This window comes from Mytilus trossulus, chromosome 1, assembly GCF_036588685.1.
Source record: "Mytilus trossulus isolate FHL-02 chromosome 1, PNRI_Mtr1.1.1.hap1, whole genome shotgun sequence".
Taxonomy (NCBI): domain Eukaryota; kingdom Metazoa; phylum Mollusca; class Bivalvia; order Mytilida; family Mytilidae; genus Mytilus; species Mytilus trossulus.
The window spans coordinates 38,032,555-38,048,996 of NC_086373.1; the positions used below are offsets into that span (position 1 = coordinate 38,032,555).

At 33.2% G+C, this 16,442-nt stretch overlaps 1 protein-coding gene across 1 annotated transcript in view; it reads left to right on the forward strand.

Annotated features, from left to right (window-relative positions):
* The window catches only part of LOC134715469 (hemicentin-1-like), a 57,489-nt gene that overhangs the window by 37,580 nt on the left and 3,467 nt on the right, over positions 1 to 16,442 (forward strand). The window contains exons 27-33 of the mRNA XM_063577691.1: positions 468 to 776; positions 1,794 to 2,099; positions 2,569 to 2,877; positions 3,762 to 4,067; positions 4,538 to 4,846; positions 5,731 to 6,036; positions 7,375 to 7,443. Coding sequence (XP_063433761.1) covers positions 468 to 776; positions 1,794 to 2,099; positions 2,569 to 2,877; positions 3,762 to 4,067; positions 4,538 to 4,846; positions 5,731 to 6,036; positions 7,375 to 7,443 — 1,914 coding nt within the window. The remainder of the gene's footprint in view (positions 1 to 467; positions 777 to 1,793; positions 2,100 to 2,568; positions 2,878 to 3,761; positions 4,068 to 4,537; positions 4,847 to 5,730; positions 6,037 to 7,374; positions 7,444 to 16,442) is intronic.

A 16,442-nucleotide genomic window follows, 5' to 3' on the forward strand; every position in this document is an offset into this window, starting at 1 on the left:
GAGTATATATATTAAATCTCAAAGTCAAGTGCTATATCAAATTCATATGTCGAGAAAAAAAGAATTTTACTTTGAACTCATTTCAGAAATCTCAATATATTTGGTTTGTTTGTTTCTTTTATCGTCTCACCATTACACATCATGTTAGAGAGAGACATTATGACTTACATTAAGTGATCATTTTTTATCTTTCAATCTAAAAATTACAAAAATGATGATCAAAGATTCTCTTTCCCAAAGACATTCCGATAGAAACAACCAAAGAAGATTCGATAGAAACATTTTTCGATGATTATAACAGGTTGAAAAATCCAAATAAATTTCAGTATTAAGATATTTGAAGTTGTTTACCAAATTTAATGACAATAATAAAACTGCAAATTTTAAACATTTTTTTTTGTTCTGAGTTCTGAATTTATTTTAAAGGGAATTCCAGTGGAAGTATTCATATTCTTTTTATCTTTTAGAGCACCTAACAATATCAGTAAACCCGTCAAATGGCACTGCTATTTACGGAGACGTCTCGTACACGATTGAGTGTACTATAAGTGGCATTCCCCAGGCTACATCATGGTCTTGGTCAAAGAGACTCACCACAGGCGGCGAATTGACAACAATATCTGCTGGAAGCAAATATACTATAGTAAATTCGGCCACTCTTCCGCATTTAACTATCAACAGTATAGTGGAGGATGACGAACAGGACTATTTTTGTCAAGGGGCCAATGATGCAGGAACACAAATTAGTATACACGCAAGGCTTATTGTTAATGGAGGTCAGTTCTTAGTTTCAGCTGATCAAGTATGTTAGAAATAGATTGTAAAAACACTGGAAGCAGTTGTCCTCACCTCATTTTTCGTAATTGCTAGCTATTGTAACAATGGAAGAAAAACAGTCCAATTTGGGACATAATATAGTATTTGGTCTGAAAACAAAGTTATCGTCCTTTTGGATTTCGTTGTCCACGAATATAGTTCCTAGTGTGGACAGTGTGTTGCTTGTCAATTTTTTTTATACGCCTTTCAAATGCATTTCTTCATGTTTTATGTCTCAAATAGCAAGTAAGGGCTGAAATTACACTGTAAAACCATTTCGGTCCTTATTGTACCTGTTCCATTTCACAAAATATATTTCTTTTCTTCTGTAGGATAGCAAGTGGTTTAAATATAAGCCTGTTGAGAATAAATTGCATGCCAGTTTTTTCCTAAAAAGGCAAAAATCTTTATATCAGCCCATACTGCTTGTAAGAAAAGTAAAGTAGTGATTTGGTCTAGCTGAAGAAGGTTAAAAATTAGAACATCGGAAATTGTCAAAAGATTGTATGACCCCCTTTACATAGAATTGTCCATATTTTGAGTAAGACAGGATCAAGTAATCTATAATTTGGATAATTTTTTTTCCAAAAGTAGTACAACACTGTTAAGATATTATTCATAAAGCGCAGATGGTATTTTTTTATTTTCTTAAAGAAATGCAGTACGAAATAACCGTGAACGCATACCCTTTTGATGCTGTTGTAGTTTCTTATTACAAATTAGTACATGAATTGCATACAATTTACTTCTATGTGATAAATAAAGATATTTTGTATTGCAATTTTGGATTGTTATGTAAAAAATGATTTTATGCATCCCTTTAGAAGGTTTGACACCTAGTCTCTTTTGAACAGCTTAAGAACAAAGCCCGAAATCTTGCTGAAAGGTAATATAAGTCATGTTTATGTAAAATTGTCTCTTGATTAATTTGTTTTGATTTCTTTAAACAATGACCTCACATTCCATTATCTTTTCAGATTTACTGAATGTTACTATTTCTCCAGCTTACACTGATGTCCTTGAGGGACAATCTCAGTTAATCACATGTAATGTAACTGGAATACCGACAGCTACGTCCATTACATGGTTGTTCACACCATCTGGTTCTAATCAGTCAAATTCCTTAAACATAAGCAATGCAGATGAATATTCCGGTGGCACCATTCGGAATCCTTCCTTAACGGTACTAGATTTTCAATTGTCTGATGGCGGTACATATGAATGTTTTGCTACAAATGCTGTTGGAACAAGCAACAGCTCATCTTCAGTTCTTAGATTCATTCGTGAGTATATATATTAAATCTCAATGTAAAGTGCTATATCAAATTCATATGTCGAGAAAAAAAGGATTTTACTTTGAACTCATTTCAGAAATCTCAAAATATTTGGTTTGTTTGTTTCTTTTATCGTCTCACCATTACACATCATGTTAGAGAGGGACATTATGACTTACATTAAGTGATCATTTTTTATCTTTCAATCTAAAAAATACAAAAATGATGATTAAAGATTCTCGTTCCCAAAGACATTCCGATAGAAACAACCAAAGAAGATTCGATAGAAACATTTTTCGATGATTATAACAGGTTGAAAAATCCAGATAAATTTCAGTATTAAGATATTTGAAGTTGTTTACCAAATTTAATGACAATAATAAAACTGCAAATTTTAAACATTTTTTTTTGTTCTGAGTTCTGAATTTATTTTAAAGAGAATTACAGTGGAAGTATTCATATTCTTTTTATCTTTTAGAGCACCTAACAATATCAGTAAACCCGTCAAATGGCACTGCTATTTACGGAGACGTCTCGTACACGATTGAGTGTACTATAAGTGGCATTCCCCAGGCTACATCATGGTCTTGGTTAAAGAGACTCACCACAGGCGGCGAATTGACAACAATATCTGCTGGCAGCAAATATACTATAGTAAATTCTGCCACTCTTCCGCATTTAACTATCAACAATATAGTGGAGGATGACGAAAAGGACTATTTTTGTCAAGGGACCAATGATGCAGGAACACAAACCAGTATACACGCAAGGCTTATTGTTAATGGAGGTTAGTTCTTAGTTTCAGCTGATCAAGTATGTTAGAAATAGATTGTAAAAAAACTGGAAGCAGTTGTCCTCACCTCATTTTTCGTAATTGCTAGCTATTGTAACAATGGAAGAAAAACAGGCCAATTTGGGACATAATATAGTATTTGGTCTGAAAACAAAGTTATCGTCCTTTTGGATTTCGTTGTCCACGAATATAGTTCCTAGTGTGGACAGTGTGTTGCTTGTCAATTTTTGTATACGTCTTTCAAATGCATTTCTTCATGTTTTATGTCTCAAATAGCAAGTAAGGGCTGAAATTACACTGTAAAACCATTTCGGTCCTGAATTTTAAAGTAAAGTAGTGATTTGGTCTAGCTGAAGAAGGTTAAAAATTAGAACATCGGAAGTTGTCAAAAGATTGTATGACCCCCTTTACATATAATTGTTCATATTTTGAGTAAGACAGGATCAAGTAATCTTTAATTTGGATATATATTTTCCAAAAGTAGTACAACACTGTTAAGATATTATTCATAAAGTGCAGATGGTATTTTTTTATTTTCATTTATTTTCTTAAAGAAATGCAGTACGAAATAACCGTGAACGCATACCCTTTTGATGCCGTTGTAGTTTCTTATTACAAATTAGTACATGAATTGCATACAATTTACTTCTATGTGATAAATAAAGATATTTTGTATTGCAATTTTGGAATTGTTATGTAAAAAATGATTTTATGCATCCCTTTAGAAGGTTTGACACCTAGTCTCTTTTGAACAGCTTAAGAACAAAGCCCGAAATCTTGCTGAAAGGTAATATAAGTCATGTTTATGTAAAATTGTCTCTTGATTGATTTGTTTTGATTTCTTTTAACAATGACTTCACTTTCCAATATCTTTTCAGATTTACTGAATGTTACTATTTCTCCAGCTTATACTGATGTCCTTGAGGGACAATCTCAGTTAATCACATGTAATGTAACTGGAATACCGACAGCTACGTCCATTACATGGTTGTTCACACCAACTGGTTCTAATCAGTCACATTCCTTAAACATAAGCAATGCAGATGAATATTCTGGTGGCACCATTCACGATCCTTCCTTAACGGTACTAGATTTTCAATTGTCTGATGGCGGTACATATGAATGTTTTGCTACAAATGCTGTTGGAACAAGCAACAGCTCATCTTCAGTTCTTAGATTCATTCGTGAGTATATATATTAAATCTCAATGTAAAGTGCTATATCAAATTCATATGTCGAGAAAAAAAGGATTTTACTTTGAACTCATTTCAGAAATCTCAATATATTTGGTTTGTTTGTTTCTTTTATCGTCTCACCATTACACATCATGTTACAGAGGGACATTATGACTTACATTTAGTGATCATTTTTTTATCTTTCAATCTAAAAAATACAAAAATGATGATTAAAGATTCTCGTTCCCAAAGACATTCCGATAGAAACAACCAAAGAAGATTCGATAGAAACATTTTTCGATGATTATAACAGGTTGAAAAATCCAGATAAATTTCAGTATTAAGATATTTGAAGTTGTTTACCAAATTTAATGACAATAATAAAACTGCAAATTTTAAACATTTTTTTTTGTTCTGAGTTCTGAATTTATTTTAAAGAGAATTACAGTGGAAGTATTCATATTCTTTTTATCTTTTAGAGCACCTAACAATATCAGTAAACCCGTCAAATGGCACTGCTATTTACGGAGACGTCTCGTACACGATTGAGTGTACTATAAGTGGCATTCCCCAGGCTACATCATGGTCTTGGTTAAAGAGACTCACCACAGGCGGCGAATTGACAACAATATCTGCTGGCAGCAAATATACTATAGTAAATTCTGCCACTCTTCCGCATTTAACTATCAACAGTATAGTGGAGGATGACGAACAGGACTATTTTTGTCAAGGGACCAATGATGCAGGAACACAAATCAGTATACACGCAAGGCTTATTGTTAATGGAGGTTAGTTCTTAGTTTCAGCTGATCAAGTATGTTAGAAATAGATTGTAAAAAAACTGGAAGCAGTTGTCCTCACCTCATTTTTCGTAATTGCTAGCTATTGTAACAATGGAAGAAAAACAGTCCAATTTGGGACATAATATAGTATTTGGTCTGAAAACAAAGTTATCGTCCTTTTGGATTTCGTTGTCCACGAATATAGTTCCTAGTGTGGACAGTGTGTTGCTTGTCAATTTTTGTATACGTCTTTCAAATGCATTTCTTCATGTTTTATGTCTCAAATAGCAAGTAAGGGCTGAAATTACACTGTAAAACCATTTCGGTCCTGAATTTTAAAGTAAAGTAGTGATTTGGTCTAGCTGAAGAAGGTTAAAAATTAGAACATCGGAAGTTGTCAAAAGATTGTATGACCCCCTTTACATATAATTGTTCATATTTTGAGTAAGACAGGATCAAGTAATCTTTAATTTGGATATATATTTTCCAAAAGTAGTACAACACTGTTAAGATATTATTCATAAAGTGCAGATGGTATTTTTTTATTTTCATTTATTTTCTTAAAGAAATGCAGTACGAAATAACCGTGAACGCATACCCTTTTGATGCCGTTGTAGTTTCTTATTACAAATTAGTACATGAATTGCATACAATTTACTTCTATGTGATAAATAAAGATATTTTGTATTGCAATTTTGGAATTGTTATGTAAAAAATGATTTTATGCATCCCTTTAGAAGGTTTGACACCTAGTCTCTTTTGAACAGCTTAAGAACAAAGCCCGAAATCTTGCTGAAAGGTAATATAAGTCATGTTTATGTAAAATTGTCTCTTGATTGATTTGTTTTGATTTCTTTTAACAATGACTTCACTTTCCAATATCTTTTCAGATTTACTGAATGTTACTATTTCTCCAGCTTATACTGATGTCCTTGAGGGACAATCTCAGTTAATCACATGTAATGTAACTGGAATACCGACAGCTACGTCCATTACATGGTTGTTCACACCAACTGGTTCTAATCAGTCACATTCCTTAAACATAAGCAATGCAGATGAATATTCTGGTGGCACCATTCACGATCCTTCCTTAACGGTACTAGATTTTCAATTGTCTGATGGCGGTACATATGAATGTTTTGCTACAAATGCTGTTGGAACAAGCAACAGCTCATCTTCAGTTCTTAGATTCATTCGTGAGTATATATAAGAAATGTCAATGTAAAGTGCTATATCAAATTCATATGTCGTAAAGAAAGGTATTTTACTTTGAACTCATTTCAGAAATCTCAATATATTTGGTTTGTTTGTCCCTTTTATCGTCTCACCATTACACATCATGTTAGAGAGAGACATTATGACTTACATTAAGTGATCATTTTTTATCTTTCAATCTAAAAAATACAAAAATGATGATTAAAGATTCTCGTTCCCAAAGACATTCCGATAGAAACAACCAAAGAAGTTTCGATAGAAACATTTTTCAAAGATTATAACAGGTTGAAATATCCAGATACATTTCAGGAGTATTAAATCTTTTGAAGTCGTTTATCTAATTTTATGACAATAGTAAAACTGCAAATTTTACACATTTTATTTTGTTCTGAGCTCTGAATTTATTTTAAAGGGAATTCCAGTGAAAGTTTTACATATTCTTTTTATTTTTTTAGAGCACCTAACATTATCAGTAAATCCGTCAAATGGCACTGCTATTTACGGAGACGTCTCGTTCACGATTGAGTGTACTATAATTGTGTTTTTCCGCGTTTCGTTTAGTATAGCGGGAAAATATTGTATTGACGGGTACGGTTCGTATGAATATAACATAGGGTCACACTTAGTGACCAATGGGTATACTTTCTGGTAGTAAAGCCTAGGGTCACTTTCTAGCTGTCGTGCAACGAGTGAACACTCAACTTTAACTTTTGATGCACATGTATAAATGTTGATATTTTTACAGCATTTAATTTGCCAGTACACACATGTTTTATGTCTAGCTGAAGAAGGTTAAAAATTAGAACATCGGAAGTTGTCAAAAGATGTTATGACCACCAATGACATAGACTTATCCATGTTTTGATTTAGACAGGATCAAGAAATCTATAATTTAGATATTTATTTTTCCGAAAGTAGTACAACACGCTGTTAAAATATTACTCATAAAGCGCAGATGGTATTTTTTTTATTTTCAAGTATTGTCTAAAAGAAACGCACTACGAAATAACCGTGTACGCATACCATTTAAATGCCGTTGTACAGTTTCTTATTACAAATTAGTACATGAATTGCATACACATTTACTTCTATGTGATAAATAATGAATAGTTCTATTGCTATTTTACAATTGTTATGTTGAAAATGATTTAATGCATCCCTTTAGAAGAGTTGATGCCTAGTCTCTTTGTAACAGTTTAAGAACAAAGCCCGAAATCTTGCAGAAATGCAATATAACTCATTTTTATGTAAAATCGTCTCGTGATTTGTTTGTTATGATCTCTCTTTAACAATGACTACACTTTCCATTATCTTTTCAGATTTACAGAATGTTACTATTTCCCCAGCTTATGTTGATGTCCTTGAGGGACAATCTCACATAATCACAGGTAATGTAACTGGAATACCGACAGCTACATCCATTACATGGTTGTTCACACCAACTGGTTTTATTCCGTCAAATGTCTTAAACATAAGCAATACCGATAAATATTCTGGTGGCACCATTCGGAATCCTTCCTTAACGGTACTAGATTTTCAATTCTCTGATGGCGGTACATATGAATGTTATGCTTCAAATGCTTTTGGAACATGCAACAGCTTATCTTCAGTTCTTAGATTTAATTCGTGTGTATTTATAAGAAATGTCAATGTAAAGTATTATATCATATTCATATGTAAAAAAAAACAGAATTTACTTTGAATTCATTTCAGAAATCTCAATATATTCCGTTTGTTTGTTCCTTTTATCGTGTCAGTCTAGTCTGTCTACGGCAAATAATGCATAAATCTAAACAAATTGCAACAGAAATGGTTTCAACAGTTTTATAATACCAAGCATGACACAATCATATATTAAAAGTCTAAAAAAATCGTACGATCGGAAATCCCCATTTTGGGCTAAAAACATTAATTTTAACCAAAAATCGATGAAAATTGTGAAGAAAAAAAAAAATCGGAATTTTAGCACTATGTTAGCCAAACAAATGTCAAAAACGAATTAAGATGACTAAAATAAGTACAAAGAACATTTCCGAAGTAAAATTTACAATCCAGATTAAGAACTTATTGGTAGAATTAACCCTTTTAATGATAAAATCACAAAAAAATGCAAAAAAAACGATATATTCGAGATTCATATATGGCTGTTTTTAAACGTTTTATTTTGAAGGCAGCTTTAAACTAAAAACATTAAACACAATTATTTACAATTATTTGCGAATAGGAAAAAGAAAACAAACAGTAATTTTATTGAAAATCTTTTTATCTATCATCGAAATTAGCTCAAAATTACCCCTCCCCCCAAAATAAAAATGAAATAAATTTCTAAATAAAATGTATTAATGTTAGATTTGTTACAACATTCATTGAATTAATATCATAAACTGCCTAAACTGTTCAATAATTGATTACTTTGTTTTAACTTGGTTACTTTTGTTATCATCAAAAAGTATTAGAATAATAAATACAATTTCTGAAAAATTTATCTTTGAAAATATTTGATTTTGTTTTAATTTAACAAAAAAACAGACAATTTTTATATAAGTCTTCCTAATGTCTGGTTAAATGTCTCTGTAATGTACATGCATATTGATGCATTCACATATCGTCAAGTTCGGCGGCTTCTGTAATGTTACTTGTATTGGAACAATTCATTCCCCGACATTCCCCACATGCTGGGGAACAGTCTATTCCGTGTTTGCGACATGAGCATCGTTTTGTGTCACAATTCAATTTGCAATTACATCTGATTATCCTAAGAAGCTTTTCGGGAGCCGATGGTAGTAATGCTCTAATTGGAAGCAATTTGTTGTCCTCAACATGCCAACCCCAGTCCTCTGGACCGTTGCTTCTAGGTTTTTCAAAACATCCGATTCACCCGCTTCTGAAGCTGACAGCTCTACAGAGGATAATTGAGAATATAATTCATCAATTTCCTTCATTTCAGTTGTTTGAAGGGTTGAATTGGGTTCTTCCAAAAGTTTAGATACGTCAATATTAAATATATCTGCAATCAACAAACAATAAAGTGCTGTATCCACCAACATGTGACCTCTAAACGCTCTAGCTACAGCTTTTCCGCTAAGGATATGCGTGAATGCATTCGGAGCGTATATGAGATCTAACATCTCTTTCAAACCAGTATTACTCATAAGATTCCCTATTGAGCCGAGGAAGCTCATCTCTGTGTGGAATGGCCATAATCGTAAAAACATAGACTTCAAGTTGCTTCCTGGATTTTCGTTTTCAATAATTGATAAAGCTTTCGAATACAGAGGTTGATCAAAAGTCAAAATCGCTGGTATGTCATAACGCTTTGCTTGGTTGGCGACGAAGTTCAATGTAGAATAGATACATGTCATGTCCGAAGCATTCAAATCTATCATGAAACTGATGATTTTCCTGGGTAGTCTCCCGTCTGAACCATCTGCATGAAGCCAGACCACATTGGTATTGGAAACTTTAAAGGCCAAATAATAACCGACAGCAGATCAAGACGGAAAGTCTTATCCAGTGTGTTTAGGTTTTTTAACTCAAGCATAACTTAATTCAGCCATACGATCTGATTGAGGTTTGTAATATTTGATCTCTATCTTTGCTAATGCCTTCATTTCATCAGTAGAAAAAGCTATTCTAGGAATGGGTTGTGTCTCTTCGTACCAGGCGTAATTCCAGCTATTATGCACATGCCATGAAAAGTGTTGAGGTCATCTATCGTTCTTGTGTTGTGGTCAACGTTATCTGCTACAAATTGTACAAAGCTGTTGCTTATATCGCCTGGAAGGTCAACTCCTTGTACAGCTACAGTACTTGATTCAAACTTCTGGACTTCATAGTATGAGGAACAAAATCCTAAGCTGTTCAATGTGGACACAAGAAATCGTGAAGCGGAGTTGTGATGCACCTGTACTCCTAGACCGAGTTGAAGCGGTGTTATAAGTGCTCGAGGTCGTGAGGCTTGCATTACTGCTTGTCCTATGGAAGCTATTTTCACCGATGGATCTTTCTCAGAAAATATATTAGAAAGAAATGATAGCAGGCTTTCGGGTAAGTATGATAGATTATTATCAAATGATGCAATGTTGGCTGGAGTTGGATAGATAGACTTTGTGGTATTTACAGATCGGATGTCGCTTTTTATCAGTTTGACAGCTGCTCTGATTGTACGAATCACATAAAGTTTAACTTAGGGCGAAGAGATGAGTATGCGAGTTAACCATGTATCTATCTTTTATTCTTTTATAAAATCATATGGTCGCTAACAATCGATTCTCTACAAATAAAGAATAATTTTACATAAGTAAAAATACATAAATTATAATAAGATGCACATGTTTAAGTATTCACATTAAACTAAACAAACAATAAAAACCATTTCATTCATGTATCATAATTTCTCTCGTAAGTTAAATTACGTTTAAAATAATAATTAAAAGTTACGCATATTTCTAATAAATAGTACACAATGTTTTCTCTCTTTAAATAAGTTTTGATATAATAAAAAGATAGTATACATAAAAAGTTTCTTACCAACTTTAATCTGTCTAATAAAACAATGTGCATCCGTATGTTATCAAAATAAAGTCTAGACGACGAAGCGCACATCAAAGGCGTAACGTCATAAAACAGAAACGGGAAAATGTGTTGTTCAAAAGAGCGCAACGTTACATTAGCGCTTTCATAAATAAATAGTAAAAACTGTGTTTCTTATTCTTACAAGAATAAATGAATATGTTAGTTAAACATTTAATAAATAATAAATTTATATTTAAAATTTGAATATTTCAAATCTTACACTCCCCACAATGAAATTACCAAATAATTTCTTAATACAGTTAGAAAAATATATTACAATTTTGTCACCAATAAAAAATAGTTCTATTTAGAACACTCGAGTAAGCATAGTTTATTTGTGTCTCAAATCTGTGACTGACTAGTTTTGACCACACAGCTACGGATATGACCATGACGGCTCCTTGTGATCTCGACTATTCTACCCGTTATCCTCTCTGTATATCATCAGCAACTAAAACAATATCGTCTATTTCAACATCTTGTTGTTCCCTCTGCCATTTGCTTCTTTGCTGCGGCTTTCTTTCCCCTCCTTTTGTTTCCTCTTTTCTCGCTTTTTTGGATGGAGACCTTGCCCTTTTCTTTCCCCTTCGTGGGTTCTTGGAACGAGCACGTTTTGCTGCCTTTCCCGGGGAGGCGAATGCTGACCTGCTCCTGCTCCTTCTGTTGGACATGGACTTGGATGAACGATGAGTTGGGCTTGGCATCCGTCTTGCTGGGTGATATAAGACTGACTCCGTCATTTTCATAGCCTCTGTATCATCTGTAGACAAGCAATTCTTATCTTCTCGTGCTCTATCATCATTTATAACATTTGACGCATGCATATCTTCAATAGGACCACGAATAGCCCATCCGAGGCGTGAGCGAATTGCATATGGTTGGTTTTCGTTACCGGACCTTACTTCTAGCGGAATGTGAGCGTTAGGTGAATCTGTACCTATTAACAACATGACCTCGGTTAAATCAGTAGAGGGTATCTGTATATCGGCTAAATACGGCAATTTTCTTATATCTACATTTTCTGCGGCAGATCGAGCAGAAATTGGAAGCTTCTTAACTGACCAGACCTTTTTTAACGACACGTTATCATTTCCGTCAATAGCTTTTACTTGTAAGTCAACTTCTTGACCGTGAATTGTACTACCAGAAGAGCTAACAGTAGACATCTCGAAAGTGACCGGCTTGCTGGCTATATTTAATTTCTGAAGTAATCGTTCATCACATAAAGTTTTATCTGCTCCGTCATCTAGCAAGGCAAATGTTTTGCAAGAGTTACCGTTCTGACCCTTAACGAGGACAGGAACAATTCCTAAACAGTTCTTAATCATAGAACCTTTAGTAGCTGCGCAATTTACTGACTGCTGAGTAGCTGCATGATCAAAACCGGGCTGAGACCAACTATGCAATAAAATATTATGCTTAACATTACAGTCAGATACAGTGCATGCTTTTGATTTTCTACAATTGTTAGCAAAATACTTCCCTTTTAAACAATTATAACACAATTTTAACATGCGTACTAATTTATACCTATCATCTAAACTCATTGACTTAAATTTGCTACAAGATGTCAAATCTACACATGTACCTGTACAACATTTACATTTTTGCTCATATTTAGCTGTGTTATCTAAACTTTGAGTACTTAACGTAGAAACCTTACTATTAACTGTATCATTATTATGATGTTTACTTGTAAAAACCCTATTATCAGTCTTGTTCTGATTGTTTTCTCTACAAATATCGTACCCATACATAGAACTAGCAATGCGTGATTTTTCGTCTACAAATTTTGCTAAGTCAGAAAAACGAGGTTCTCTACCAGACTCGCTAATTGAATGAGCAATATCGACCCATCTTGTTCTCATATGCATTGGAAAGCGTTTAACAATACACCTTAAATTTTCAGAATTATCAATATCTGAATTAAAACCTAACTGAGACAATGTGATTTCACATTTTTGCATTTCTAATGCCAATTTAGATAAACCTTCAATATCTGACGCTTTAATCTGAGCGCCGTACACTAATTTTTCAATAAATGATCTAGCAATTACATGTGGCCTACCGTATCGGGAGTACAATATTGCCCTAGCACGTTTGTAACCCTCATCAGAATCTAATAATACACAATCTTCTATACAACACTTTGCTTCACCTCTACAGTACTGAATTAAATAACTCAGTCTCAAACTATTATCACTTATTCTACCTTCAATGTTTGTCTCAAAGTTCCGTATAAACTTACTATAGTCTAACGGAGTTCCATTAAAAGTTAATAATTCTGGTTTTGGCTAATTAAACCCTTCGTGAAGTGTAGATGCTAGGCGTTGAAAAGCCGAATCTATGCTGGAAACACTTACATCCGAAAATCCAGACTGAGCACTGATTCCCTGTGTACTGTTATTAATGTTCATCTTTGGTTTATCAGTTGCTGCAGTTTGTCCGGAAAGAGAGTTCATTTTAATACACTTTTCACTCGCAGGAACAGAGCTCTGTAATGTTTGCGAGACTGTTGCGAAATGTTCCGAATGTTCACGATTCCACTGGTATTATCTGTGTCTTCTTCCACTGCTTCTTGCCACACTGATTCTTCGATATTTGCCTCTTCCATCTCGGATAGTTGATTAAATACCTGTTGTCTAAATTTAATTTCTATTTGTGCACGCTCTAGTTCATGCTGTTCTGATAATTTCCTGAGTTTAAGTTCTGCGATTAGCCGCTTAGCTTTGGCACTGCGAAATCTAGATTGTGATGAAACTGAAGATCGTGAACTCAAACTGCTTTCAATTGAAACTGTATCACTTTCTTCGGGTATTTCCTCTTCATGCGATTTTTCACTCGCGATATACTGAGAAAATCTATCCCGGAATTCTACAAAGTTCTCATGACAACGTTCATAGTTCACTTCCAAATTTGCTATAACTTCTGATTGTGTACACAAATCTAAACACTGTAAGTGTGCTAACTTAAATTGTTCAAACCTTTCACATAACTTTGAATATAATTGTTTTGCATGTTCCACGTTCTCATATGAAATTAAATTCTTCTCCAATTCTTTGTACAATTTAGTAAGCTGCGCTAAATTCGTACTACGAGTCCGTTTTGCATCACTGAAGTCCAGACAGTCTTCTTTCCGTCTATCGGTAGCCATTTTTTTAACAAATATTCAAAATTCGGCACAATTTTAGAATTTCCTCCTCTCCAGAGTTGAGAATTGTACGAATCACATAAAGTTTAACTTAGGGCGAAGAGATGAGTATGCGAGTTAACCATGTCTCTATCTTTTATTCTTTTATAAAAATCATATGGTCGCTAACAATCGATTCTCTACAAATAAAGAATAATTTTACATAAGTAAAAATACATAAATTATAATAAGATGTACATGTTTAAGTATTCACATTAACCTAAACAAACAATAAACACCATTTCATTCATGTATCATAATTTCTCTCGTAAGTTAAATTACGTTTAAAATAATTATTAAAAGTTACGCATATTTCTAATAAATAGTACACAATGTTTTCTCTCTTTAAATAAGTTTTGATATAATAAAAAGATAGTATACATAAAAAGTTTCTTACCAACTTTAATCTATCTAATAAAACAATGTGCATCCGTATGTTATCAAAATAAAGTCTAGACGACGAAGCGCACATCAAAGGCGTAACGTCATAAAACAGAAACGGGAAAATGTGTTGTTCAAAAGAGCGCAACGTTACATTAGCGCTTTCATAAATAAATAGTAAAAACTGTGTTTCTTATTCTTACAAGAATAAATGAATATGTTAGTTAAACATTTAATAAATAATAAATTTATATTTAAAATTTGAATATTTCAAATCTTACACTGATCAAAGCTCTCTTTTCGTCATCTGGATTTAAATCGTTTGGTCTCTGATAATAGTCCTGAAGAATACAAGTCACTGTTTCACGTAGAGTTACAACACTTTTTCTACCTGGTATGTCTGTAATAATGATTTCGTCTCCAAAATGTTCCAATCTTTTCTTTAAATACATCTGACTATAAGCATTCCCATCACACATCTCGTCCAAGATCTGATATGGAAATCTGTTCGTCGTCATGATGTTTAAGGAAGTCGACTATTTTGTAGAAGCCGTCTTCTTGCAAAGTTGGCCTTCCTCTTTGGTTTTTCAGGCTTTGCGTCTGGTGATATGGGAGAACGGAATACAGGAGTGTTTTTGCACGTGCGGAAGTTTACACTACATGCCTGGTGATAAACAGCATCCGCTGCTTGGAGGTCGCTTACGCTCTCCAGTCTTCCGCGAACCTCATCTGCCCAATCTTCATTCCGAAGATCACAAGCATCTTGTATGCGACTCTCAAAATCATCAGTTCGAACCTGAAATACATTTTTGTCTTTTTTCTTGGAGTCTGTTGCTTCATTTCCACAGAATAAACAATGTTGTTTAAAATCAAAATGGGACTTTGATCGTAATTTTGGAGTATTTGTATTAATTTCTCTCAGAACAAGTTTTTCTTTTTTGTATGTCTTTATGTCATTTGGATTGGTATATGTTTTCCTGCAGAGTTGATGGACAAAATTACCCTTATGCGGACAAACAGTCTCCTCTTTCCTGGCTAGCTTTGATGATTCCAAGACAACCTTTTTGTCGCAATTTGATCAGTGTTGTTTGGTGGTCATCTTTTAGGCACACAATACATTTCTTCATAGTATAGATGTAGCTGAAAAGAAATAGTACACAATCATTTGTTGTTACATATTTAATTTTTATATTTGTCATATAACATATCAATACACATTAAAATATTATTCAGAACAACAAATATAAACAACATCGACTCTTAATGAATAATGTTTTCTTGTCCGTGTGATGTTTCTTTTTTTAGTGTGTCTATACACTGTAATTCATTTGTCCATTTCTCAACTTCTTATGAATTCTAGCACTGCTGAAGATAATGAATTATTTGAAAAGTGTCAAAAAGGGCGACAAGAGAATCAATAGGCTTAAATCGCGTCCGAGAAAACGAAAAGGACATTAAGACAAACAAGACAAACTATACAAAGTACACACAGAAACGAGCATCTTGAACTTAAGAAGTACAATTTTATTGTAAAGCATTAAAAAAAGTATACTATGTTCGATGTTTTCCCTACTTGGAAATTTTCGATTGTGTTTTATTGTAACCTATTCCGTACATTTGTTTAGTTGACTATTCATTTTGAATTTGGTTTGAATTGACTTTTGATGGAACAAGATACGCAATCAAATATTTTTGACACGACTGTGAAAAAATACTTTCAATGAAATAGGCAATGCAGAAAAATATAATATAGTACCTGATTTAGAAATTATTCGTGTGCTTAACAATTAGCACAGTGACTGTGGTTAGCTCCAATAAAATCATGACGCTAAATCGGACATAGGTTTCTTCAAGTGAAAGCTGAAATAGAATTACAAAATAGTTATTTTCGACAATAATTCATTAAAAAAGGAAGGAAACAATTATTTAAAATTATTTATTTGAAGAAAACGCAATAGAAGATAAGAATAAATGCTTTGGCTATAGTAATTAGTTCAAAATCGACAAAATTGCAATTTTTACTGTCCATTTTTGTTAATTTGGCGTTCCATACTTTTTTGTTTCCGTTAGGTACGAGTCTTACTACGTCCCTTTAAATTATTTTTATTGTTAAATTTTGGACTTTATTAATTGAAATTTAATTGATTTTATGTAAAGGTAGTTGATTTTATTTATTTTCTTTGAACTTAACAAAAATATAGTGATCTTTGTCGTTTGACCTGCGTCAAGAACTTTCGTCTA